At 41.1% G+C, this 12,489-nt stretch overlaps 1 protein-coding gene across 1 annotated transcript in view; it reads left to right on the forward strand.

Moving 5' to 3' along the window:
• IGF2BP3 (insulin like growth factor 2 mRNA binding protein 3) overlaps nucleotides 1-12,489 on the forward strand; it is a 159,296-nt gene that overhangs the window by 42,291 nt on the left and 104,516 nt on the right. Inside the window, exon 3 of the mRNA XM_032759358.2 lies at nucleotides 8,840-8,888. Within this exon, the coding sequence (XP_032615249.1) occupies nucleotides 8,840-8,888 (49 nt within the window). The remainder of the gene's footprint in view (nucleotides 1-8,839; nucleotides 8,889-12,489) is intronic.

A 12,489-nucleotide genomic window follows, 5' to 3' on the forward strand; every position in this document is an offset into this window, starting at 1 on the left:
CAGCAAAATTTTTTAGTTTTTAATTTTTTTGTAGAGACAAGGTCTTGCTATATTGCCCTGGCATCAAGCGATCCTTCCACCTTGGTCTCCCAAACTGTTGGGATTACAGATGTGAGCCACCATGCCCAGCCTGGACTCCTCTTAAAGCAGAGATTGAAACAGGGATTTGCCAAAGTTGATTTATTTTGGAGATGATTTCAAGAAGAAGTGAGGGAAGGGGGAGAATGAACTGGGGAGTTAGGAAAAGCCAATGATAGATATTTTATTGAGTTTCCTATAGGGAAACGAGACCTCCAAGAAATTCATAGAATGCCTCCCAGGTTTATCCATCTGAAAAATTGGAGCTCCTTGCCCCCACCCTCATATACCTATATTTATGCATGTTCTTCTTAAGGATTTTCTCTGTGCAATGTTTCTGGGCTGCTCCTGTACTCTAGAGGCTTTGGAGAAAGCCCTGAGATAAAGAAGCAGCCTTGTGTAAGGTGTGTGCTTTTGGGTGGAAAGAAGTGAGACAACTGAAATGTGTGTGGGATTGATTGTCTACCACAGTGATGAGTCAGGTGATGTGACAAGGAGCACAAAACCATCTGCTGCAGAAGGGAAAGAATAAAGTATTTGTTCTGTCTTTACTATACTTAGTATGCTTCAGAGCATCCAAATATTTGATGAGGGACACTTGATCTTTATGGAATAACTCTGGCTAAAAAACACAGAAGGCGTGATAGAATGAGAAAATCATGGTTTTCAACCTTGAATGAAACAGTGGATTTAGGCAGTGATCACTAGTAGCTGCCAACATCATAGAACGATATCAGAGGTAACAACTCCCATGGAAGTACAGAACACTCCCTATGGAATATTGCCTCTCTCAAATACGAAACAAGAGAAACCAAGTTGAGCCTTTGGATCTAACTACAACTTTATAGGGAACAGAGGAATGTATTAAACACTATTACAGGAGTGTCACTAGCAAACTCCAGGTAGTGAGAAACTCAAGGACAAATGACAGCATTTTAGGTTTTTGGTTTTTTATCCAAATAAGTTGCAAGAAAAAGGGCAACATTTAGGTTATAAGACTAGAGTCATAATCAAGCAAATGCCACATATAGATCTTATCTGAATACTGATTTGAACATACCAGTTGTTAAGACATTTTTTAATCAGGAAAATTTGAGTACTGACTAGAGAGTATTAAGTTTTGCTCATTAAATTTTTCCCCCCAACCATTTCTGGCAATTTTGGCCTCCCCACTCCCTTTTTTTTTTTTGAGACAGAGTTTTGCTTTTACTGCCCAGACTGGAGTGCAATGGCACGGTCTCAGCTTGCTGCAACCTCTGAGTTCAAGTGATTCTCCTGCCTCAGCCTCCCAATTAGCTGGGATTACAGGCCTGTGCCACCATGCCTGGCTAATTTTTGTGTTTTCAGTACAGATGGGTTTTCACGATGTTGGCCAGGCTGGTCTCGAACTGCTGACCTCAGGTGATCCGCCTGCCTCAGCCTCCCAAAGTGCTGGGATTACAGGCGCGAGCCACTGCACCCAGCCAATTTTGGTCATTTTTAAGGACTGCTGGCACCATTTTGTCTACTTTTTAAAAGTCAGGGTTTTTTTGCTTGTTTTTTGAGATAGGATCTCACCCTGTTGCCCAGGCTGGAGTGCAGTGGTACCGCCACCACCACTCACTGCAGCCTCGACCTCCCTAGGGCTCAGTTGATCCTCCTGCCTCGGCCTCCCGAGTAGCTGGGACTACAGGCATGCAGCACTATGCCCGGCTAAAAAAGTCAGTTTTAACAGCTAACCGTTGTAAATCAAAGTGTGAGAATAAAAAATTAGGGGTGATAATTATATTCTGGGAGGAGGAGGGTTGGGGGAGAAGCATGCAATTATCTTCAATTATCTTCTAATTATTGGAGGTGGATTCATAGATGTCTTATGTGTATAAATAAATTATACATTATTGAGGCCAAGGCAGGAGGATTGCTTGAGGCCAGGAGTTCGAGACCAGCCTGGGGAATGTAGCGAGACCCACATCTCTACAACAAATTTAGCTGGGCGTGGTAGCATATGCCTGTGGTCCCAGCTACTCAGAAGGCTGTGATGGTAGGATCACTTGAGTCCCAGGGGTTTGAGTCTGCAGTGAGGTGATTGTACCACTGCTCTCCAGTCTGGGCAATAGAGCAAGATCCTGTCTCTTAGAAAAAATACATTATTATATACCTAATTCTATATAATAAACAATTATTAAAATGATACAAAGGGGGATGCAGTGAGTAAAATCCAGAATGAGTAATCATGTAGGATTTTATGACTTTGGACATAAATGTGAAGAAATGTGAAGAAAATAGTGAGGGGAAACTCTTGTATTAAATAGACCTAAGATTATATATCAGCGTGAGGGGAAACTCTTGTATTAAATAGACCTAAGATTATATATCAGCATATCAGCTGTATGCATGTGTATATCTTGTTGGCATCTTGATACGAACAAACCTCATGTAAAAAGATAGTTATTAGCAATTGGAAATAAACACTTAGTGGATATCTAATAACGAGGAATTTTTGCTAATCACTTCTAGGAGCAATAATGCTGTTGTGGTTATGTTGAAATAAAGCTCCTTATTTTTCATTGTTGTTTACTGGAGTAGTTCAGCATGGCATGCTATGTAAGGGGGACTTGGTACAGGTGTGGGTATAGAATAAACAAGATCAGATTATCATACTGGTTAATTGAAATAGGTGATGGGTATTTGGAGGCTCACTTTCTCTGGTGACAATTTGAACATTTCTATAAAATCAACTTAAATCAGTTTCATCGATTACTAAAGATCTTCAAGATGCCTTTCAGAGTCTACATGAGCGGCTCTATTGGCTCTTAAAAATTAATTTTAATTTTGAATTTTTTGTAGATAGGCAGGGCCGGTGTGGGCGGTCTCATTTTGTTGCCCAAGGTGGTCTGGAACTCCTGGTTTCAGGCAGTTCTCCCAAAGTGCTGGGTTTACAGGTGTGAGCTACCCTGCCGGGCCTACCATTGACTCTTTCTTTTGTAATTAAACATGCTTTTAATAAATAACGATTGAATTTTCATAGTAACTAATATTTCTAGCAGAGTGGGCAGTTTAAAAATTTTTTATTTATTTATTTATTTTTGAGACGGAGTCTTGCTTTGTCGCCCAGGCTAGAGTGCAATGGTGCGATCTCGGCTCACTACAATGTCCGCCTCCTGAGTTCAAGCGATACTCCTGCCTCAGCCTCCCGAGTAGCTGAGATTACAGGTGCCTGCCACTGCACCCAGCTAATTTTTGTATTTTTAATAGAGATGGGATTTCACCATCTTGGCCAAGCTGGTCTTGAACTCCTGACCTCATGATCCCCCCACCTCAGCCTCCCAAAGTGCTGGGATTACAGGCTTGAACCACTGTGCCTGGCCTTTAAAATTTTAATCTATTAGCCTGAGAACTAAAATTTACCCTATTTCCCCTCTGGTGGGGAACCCTTAAATTGTGTTGAAAATTTTTTTTTTTTTTTTGAGATGGAGTCTCACTCTGTTGCCTAGGCTGGAGTGCAGTGGTGCAGTCTTGGCTCACTGCAACCTCTGCCTCCCGGGTTCAAGCAATTCTGCTGCCTAAGCCTCCTGAGTAGCTGGGATTGCAGGCGTATACCACTACGCCCCGCTAATTTTTATGTTTTTAGTAGAGACGAGGTTTCACCATGTTGATCAGGCTGGTCTCGAACTTCTGACCTCGTGATCTGCCCACCTTGGCCTCCCAGAGTGCTGGGATTACAGGTGTGAGCCACTGTGCCTGGCCTGAATTTTTAAAATTAATGCAAGTGCTTAAATAATTGAATATTTTGGTTTTTTTTTTTTTCCATTCTCAGAAATGTGTGGCAGTTGTTTTTCTCCGTCCCTTTATAAGCTATAAGGAAATCATTCGAAGTGTTAGTTTCTGGATGGTGGTTCTGTGAGTCATCCCCCCCCCGCCATATAGTGTAACATTTTAACTATCAATTGAATGCTTATCAGATGCCAAGCACTGTTCAGGCTCTGAATGCAGCAACAAACAAGATAACCTAATTAGTCCCTGTTGTTATGAAGTGTGCATCCTATGTATTTATGTATGTTTTAGGAGATGGTGAAACACTAATTTATTTGCTGATAGTAAAATTGAACTTTAGTGACTTGGTAATCAATATGATAGAAACACTCTATTAAAATATTAATACCTTTTCTTGATTTGTAAGTATTTAGAATCAAACCCAAATATAAACTAATTCTCAAATCTCAGATGGAACATGACCAAAGAAGCAGTAGAGTATTTTAATTGCATAGCTGACTGAGATAGATTTTTCTCCAGTTCCTTCCGTGCCAGAAGTTGGTATTTATCTGTGCTGGATGATTATAATTCATGCCTTTGGTTCGTTCCTGTTAATGTTAAGACTTTTGGCTCTTGTACTGATAAGAGCAGAGCACGAGGTTAGGAGCCAGAGGTAAATGTCACACAGTTTAAGATTAGTTACTGAGCAAATGGGAAAGAACAATTCTAGATATCAAACACTAACTGCAGGGCCGGGCGCAGCAGCTCACGCCTGCAGTCCCAGCACTTCGGGAGGCCGAGGCTGGCAGATCACTTGAGATCAGATGTTTGAGACCAGCCTGGCCAACATGGTGAAACTCCATCTTTACTAAAGTTAGTGGGCATCTAATAATCCCACCTACTAGGAAGGCTGAGGCAGGAGAATTGCTTGAACCTGGGAGGCAGAGGTTGCAGTGAGCCGAGATTGCGCTACTGTACTCCAGCCTGGGTGAGAGAGCGAGACTCCTATCTGAAAAACAAAGCAAAACACTGCATAAAAATAACTCAGAGGTTTGTCTAAAATGAAACAAGAGTATCAGGTAAGGGAAACGAGAAAACCATTTAAGGGAAATAATTATTCTGGAGTAACATCCAAACTTCCAATAATTAAATGGGTGTTGGATGTACGTTTTGAAGAGTGGGTAGAAAATCCGTGGGATCCTTGAGTATGAGATTCTTAGAAAGTCTTTGGGAAAACATGGCAAATGGATTGCTTTGTGTGTGTGTGTGTGTGTGTGTGTGTGTGTGTGAGACAGGGTCTCAATCCGTTGCCCAGGCTGGAGTGCAGTGGCATGATTATAGCTTATTGAAACTTTAAACTCCTGGGCATATGTGATTCTCCCACCTCAGCATCCTGAGTATCTAGGACTACAGGCATGTGCCACCACGCCAGGCTAATTTTACCCCTGGCCTTAAGCACTCCTCCCACCTTGGCCCCCCAAAGGGCTGGGATTACAGGCATGAGCCACTGTGTACTGCCTGGATTACTCTTAATAAACAAAAGATAGTATCCTCTTTGTGAAGTGGATATTTATTTTTGTAATATGTATGATCACGTGCTAATTAACCTGAACTCTGTATGTATATTTACATGTGTACTTTTGGGAAAATTTTTTGGTAATATATACACCCTCCAAAATGAGGCCAGTGGAGGTGAATACTTAGTTTCTTAACACTGCTGCTAATCCTTACTGTGTTAGATACTTGATTAAAACAGAATAGGGCCAGGCATGGTGGCTCACACCTGTAATCCCAGCACTTTGGGGAGGTCAAGATAGAAGGACTGCTTGAGCCCAGAAGTTCAAGAGGAACCTGGACAACATAGCGAGACCACCATCTCTATAAAAAACTAGCTGGATGTGGTTGGCATGCACCTGTAGTCCCAGCTATTTGGGAGGAAGAGGCAGGAGAATCCCTTGAGCCCGGGAGGCAGAGGTTGCAGTGAGCTAAGACCTCGCCACTGCACTCCAGCCTGGGCGACAGAGTGAGACTCCATCTCAAAACAGAACAAAAACAAACAAACAAAAAACCAGATTAGTACTTGCATATATGTAGTAAATCATACCCTCATTAGTCAGATAAATACAATGTGAGCACTTTTTTTTTTTTTTTTGAGATGGAGTCTTGCTCTGTCACCCAGGGTGGAGTGCGGTGGCGCAATCTTGGCTCACCACAAACTCTGCCTCCTGGGTTCAAGCAATTCTCCTGCCTCAGCCTCCCGAGTAGCCGGGATTACAGGCATGTGCCACTATGCCCAGCTAATTTTGTATTTTTAGTAGAGATGGGGTTTCTCCATGTTGATCAGGCTGGTCTCGAACTTCTGACCTCAGGTGATCCGCCCACCCCAGCCTCCCAAAGTGCTGGGATCACAGGTGTGAGCCACTGTGTCTGGCTGCAACTTTTCTTTTAACTGAAGCAACATATAACAGTTGTGAAATCTATGAATTATAAATCTTTTTATTAGGGTATATTTTTTAAACCTTTTATAGAAAATACTGCCAGGCACAGTGGCTCACGCCTGTAATCCCAGCACTCTGGGAGGCCGAGGTGGGCGGATCACTTGAGGTCAGGAGTTTGAGACCAGCCTGGTCAACATGGTGAAACCCCGTCTCTACTAAAAATACAATAATTAGCTGGGTGTGATGGCGCATGCCTGCAATCCCAGCTACACAGGAGGCTGAGATGGGAGAATTGCCTGAACCTGGGAGGGGAGGCTGCAGTGAGCTGAGATTGTGCCACTGAATTCCGGCGTGGGCAACAGGGCGAGACTCTTGTCACACACCAAAAAAGAGAAAGAAAATATAAAACTTACATAAAAGCAGAGAGGTACCTGTCCTGAAGCTTTAAGAGTTATTACCACATGAGTTATTTTGAAACAAATCCCAAACTGGCATTTTGTCTGTAAACTTATACTAGCTATAGTTTGGATTTTTTTTTCTCTTAAACTGGCATTCTCTTTTATCTCTTTGGTATATTTTACCCTGATGATTGCTTTTACTTTGTCATGAAAATAATGTAAAAGTGCTTCTCTTCCTTCCCTCCTCCATTTTATGATTGTAGACAGGATGTACCTGAGTTTAGTTAATCTAGGTTTTCTTTGATGTTCTCGAAGGGATCAATGGCAGCTGTGGTATTTGTTTGTTCTCACCCTTTTGGGGAAAGGGAAGAGGCAAAGGACTAAACTAGGTTATGAATCTAGACTAAACTGGTGTTTTCCTCAGATACTTCAAAATCGTGGATTATTTGACCTGGAAAGAGAAATTCACTATAGTTCTGTTTTTTTCTATTTTTTATTTTTCTTTTTTCTTCTCTTTTCTTTTTGAGACAGGGTGTCACTCTGTTGTCCAGGCTGGATTGCAGTGATGCAGTCACAGTTCACTGTAGCTTTGAACTCCTGGTCTGAAGCAATCCTTCCATCTCAGTCTCCTGAGTAGCTGGTACTACAAGCATACAACACCATGCCCAGCTAGTTTAAAAAAATTTTTTAAAGATTTTTGTAGAGATGGGGTTTGGCTATGTTGTCCAGGCTGGTCTGGAACTCCTGGGCTCAAGTGATCCTCCTAAAGTGCTGAGATTATAGGCGTGAGCCACAAGGCCTGTCCTATAGTTCTAATTTTGGAAGTTAAGTAATTTATTTCACTTGAGATGTCAAGCTCAATTGCTAGTTTTTGTTTTATTTTGTTTTTAATAGCTAGTTGACTATAAATTCTTCCTCCTTCAAAGGAGGTGACTGGCATGTGACTTCTATGGTATAGTCTCATACAATTAACATGCAGTTGTGTTATATGTGTCGCCCTCTTCCTTCCCTTACACATACATATATACATGTGTAGGGAGGCATTTGAACTAAGGTGCTGATTCTTAACATTTTCTGTACTGTGCACTCCTTTAGCAGTCTGAAACGTATGGATCTCTTCTTACGTTTCAGTATGTCTTATTTTTTATTTTTTATTTTTTTGAGGTGGAGTCTCGCTCTGTCGCCCAGGCTGCAGTGCCGTGAAGCAATCTTGGCTCACCGCAACCTGCGCCTCCCAGGTTCAAGTGATTCTCCTGCCTCAGCTTCTGGAGTAGCTGGGACTGCAGGCACCTGCCACCATGCCCAGCTAATTTTTTTGTAATTTTAGTAGAGAAGGGGTTTCACCATGTTGGCCAGTCTGGTCCTGAACTCCAGATCTCAAGTGATCCACCTGCCTCGGCCACCCAAACTGTTGGGATTACAGGCATGAGCCACTGTGCCTGGCCTCAGGATGTTTTAAAATGCATAAAATACGTAGGATTACAAAGGAAACCAATTAATTTGAAATGTAGTTAGCAGAATGTTAAAACTTAGTGATAGCTGCTTAATATAATAAGCAACAAGTTCTAGCAACACATCTAAGTTTCACAGTAATGAGTATAGATGATAAAGATCTCCAACAGTCTAATGTGGTATGAAAATATCTGATTTATATTGATGTCAAAATGACAAGTACTGTAATTCCGTGGTTTAGTGCCAACATTCATAATTGAAGGACGTGTTAAATTTCATTTAGGGGATAGTGAAGATAAATGTGTAATTTCCTCCCACCCACACCTCATTTTTATTTCCCTGAATTTTATCCATGGACTCCTTAGCTGTGACGGTCAGAGTAAGATCACCTGGACTAAGGCCTTGTTTGTGTCCTGGGATGCCTAATTTGAAGCTAAAGGATTTGAACTTAGAATGTAGTTATCAGATAAGTGTGTTTTAAACATTCTATCCGCCAATTTTAGTGGCTTTTAAAATTAGTCATAACGGTCCAATAAATGCTGGATCTCCAAATGGTGTCTATGCATTTTATGACTTTGCTTCTTTGCTTTTCCTTCTTGGGCTGTATTTTCTTAATAGATACTGGTTTGTAATTAATATAGAGTTAATATTTTAAGTAGTTTCTGAACTTCCATGTTGGCTATTATTGTTTTGCTTTTATGTTTCTTTTTTCTTTTAAAAAACATTTTAATTCTTCTGCAGGATTCGGAAACTTCAGATACGAAATATCCCGCCTCATTTACAGTGGGAGGTAAGAATTTCTATATTTAAAATTAAGATCTAAGTATGGAAACCTATTGCTGTTAGTTTTTTCAAAGCTTTTTCTCCTTTCCTCAACTCTTGGGTGTGCTAGAACATAAAATTCTTCTCTTATGACCCGTGCCTTGGTGTGGGTTTTTCTTCGTAAGGGCACAGTATATCTTTTAAAAATCTGCTCTTTGGGATAAGAAACCAAAAATTGAAATATAGTCTTGGGTAAGTGGGTAACCTTTCTTATTCAGTCCCTTCCCAATGGGATTTTGTTGATTTCATTTCTTTCTGATGAGTTTGCCAATTGTATTTAAATATGAAGTTCCTATCTTGGCAAAGTTTTAAAAAGACAAATACCTGCTATTTTGTGCTTTTACTTTATAATGTTATTCTGCTTTCTTTTGCTCAGATGGTGGCACTGCACTGATTGTGTAATATGCATAAACACAAACTATTTAGCACAATTGAATAGCCTGTGTCAGCAATTTCCAAAGCATAATAATGATGTCATGGTGAGAACTTGAGACACCAGTAGTTGAAGGGATAAAAGAAAATGTCTTTTGACTCTTCAGACAATGGAATCTGAAAGTTCTTAAAACCCACCTTGGAGAGGGTGGTGCAAAGAAACTGCTTAGCTTTTATGTATTTCTAATATAAAAAAAATCAAGAGTAACTAGTTTTGTGTGTTTTAGACTAGTCTTCTAAAATGACATTTGATGAGTCACTAAATCATAACCCCGATCAAAATGCAAAGTTTGTTTAAAAGGTTAGTTTGGTGGGAAGTTGAGGGAAGTTGATCTAAGTCTGATTCTCCAAGGTTTCTCAGTTGGTCACAAGTGATTTGTGCTGAGAATATTTATCTTCAAAATAGTATTATTGAGATTAAGCTTTGCAGGAAGGGGTTGGTTTTTGGTATACGCTGAATATATTGCAAGTTATATAATGCACTAGAAATATACTTTATAGATGGAAACGGTGGGTTATAAGATTAAACTTTTTACACGTTCCTGTTTTAGATTAACATTTAGGGAATTCAGTAGCTTGGGGGATACGTCCTCAAGTGTTGTAATAGCAAGATTACTAGTTTGATCCCCTTATTTTAAGATGAGCCATATTAAATATGACTTAAAATGTAATTTATTATGATTTTTTTGTTCAGGAGCTACATCTAGTATAATGTAGCTTTCTATGAAATAGCCAAATGGTAGAAACCAAGTTTAAGTGAATTATTAGAGTACTAGCATATCTGCTATGGGCAGAGTTTCCTTTTAATTCATTCATAATCTCTTCAAATTTAGAGAGTTTAGCTTTTAGTTTATTGCATTTTCCCTTATTCTGAGTATTTGCCATATCTAACTTTTCTTAATTTTTGTATTTCACTTTACTCTCCTCATTGTCCTTTGAGGTAGTGTCAAGTTAGTGGATTATCTCTGTTTTCAAATGGGCAAATATGGGCACGCAAGATAAAGTTAATTAAGCAAGAGCACATACTGATGCTTGGAACTAGACTTTGGAATTCTTCACCTTTGACTCCCTTTAAAAATTTAATGATTATTTACATATTGATCAACAAAAACAATTTTATTGAGAGTTCGTTAGGAATAAGATGGGCTGCTGTTGTTAGGTGTTTCTTTCCTTAAAGACTTGAGGGAACACTATTTCCTTTTGGAGAAGGGTCACTTTGTATGTTTTGTTTGTTTGTTTGTTTGTTTATTTGAGATGGAGTTTCGCTCTTGTTGCCCAGGCTGGAGTGGAATGGTGCAATCTTGGCTGACTGCAACCTCCGCCTCCCAGGTTCAAGTGATTCTCCTGCCTCAGCCTCCCAAGCAACTGGGATTACAGGCATCCTCCAACCATGCCTGGCTAATTTTTTGTATTTTTAGTAGAGATGGGATTTTACCATGTTGGTCAGGCTGGTCTCAAACTCCTGACCTCAGGTTATCCACCCGCCTCGGCCTCCCAAAGTGTTGGGATTACGGGCGTGAGCCACTGTACCCAGCCTGTATATGTTTTATTTATTCACGCTGGGTATGCTGCTTGTTTTGTACCAAAGCCTTATCATAAACAGCGATAATTCTGCAGTTCTGGACAATTTTTATAATGGAAGATTAGACATTGAGTCCCTGATTAATCTTAGAATCACTGAAGGTGGAATGACTGGACATTATGTGCCTTCTACTTTGATGCAGTAGAATATACATGTCACCACAGAGGAAATAGTCTTATCTAAATAGGTTCAACTGGCTTCAGTCTTAATCTAACTTTGAGTTTACAAGAAATACAGAAGATGGAGGGACAAATTAAATGATGCATCAAAGAAACAACTAGCCATGTCCTAAATATGGGATATTCCACAGGACATCCTGTTTTGCTAGAGGAGCAGTGGGGTGAAAAAAGGAAGGGGCCTGTTACAGAGTAAGACTCAAGAGGATAACAAAAAAGCACTATAGTAAGTTCTTTGTGAGCAATGTAAATAGCCCTGTGAAGCAGCATGGAGCACCTAAAAAGCCTTATAGTCGTATTTTATTTATTTATTTTTATTTTTTGCAGGAAATGGGGCAGGCTTGAGGTCAGACTTGGAATTATGTCCTAGCTCCACTACTTTCTCATTGTGTGATCTAGTTATGGGATCTCTGAACAGGTTTTTAAAATTCTTTGAGCCTCATTTTCCTCGTTTCTAATAAGAGGTGCTGATGGTGGCCCCCTCATTGGGTTGCTTTGAACATTAAATAGGATTATGCATGATAAAGCCTTTAAAACAGTGCTTGGTACATATAAGTACACAATATGTTTTAGCTATGATATAATAAGAACAACAACAAATTCACCAGCTCTCAGCCTTAGGTTTTGTGCTTGTCTCAGTGAGATCCAGGCAGGAGCACAGATAACATACTCGGTATTTCACCAGGGAGAATCACACAGGTGCTGAAAGGCGAAAGAACAAAGAGAATCCAGAGTAGTTACTGTAAGGAGCAGCCACAGCCTGAGGGTTGGAAGGCCAAAGAGGAAGTTGAGGTTTTGTATCCTAGAGACTTGGAGAGAAGAGCCCTGAGCACCTGAGACTTAGATTTCTGAGCAATGGGAGCTCCTTGGCTATGGCTGGCGCCTGGGATGTGGGGAGGAGAGAAGAGTTATACATCTTGTTCAGAGTGTCCAGAGGAGCTAGAGGTTGTAACCAACTGCTGATTCAGTGATGCCAGCTGACAGACAGGGACCTACGGATGTGGTGATGCCGACTGATGGATGGGACCTGCAGATGCGATGATGCCGACTGACGGACGGGGACCTGCGGATGCAGTGATGCTGACTGACGGAGGGGGACCTGCGGATGCGGTGATGCCGACTGACAGACGGGACCTGGTGATGCAGTGATACCGACTGACAGACGGGACCTGGTGATGCGGTGATGCCGACTGACAGGATGCTCATGCAGTGAGGCCGACTGACTGACGGGACCTGGTGATGCGGTGATGCCAGCTGACAGACGGGATGCTGATGCAGTGAGGCCAACTGACTGACGGGACCTGGAGATGCGGTGATGCCGACTGATGGACAGGGACCTGGTGATGCGGTGATGCCGACTGATGGACGGGGACCTGGTG

The sequence above is a fragment of the Hylobates moloch genome, unplaced genomic scaffold (assembly GCF_009828535.3).
Source record: "Hylobates moloch isolate HMO894 unplaced genomic scaffold, HMol_V3 SCAFFOLD_1, whole genome shotgun sequence".
NCBI classification, from domain to species: Eukaryota; Metazoa; Chordata; class Mammalia; order Primates; family Hylobatidae; genus Hylobates; species Hylobates moloch.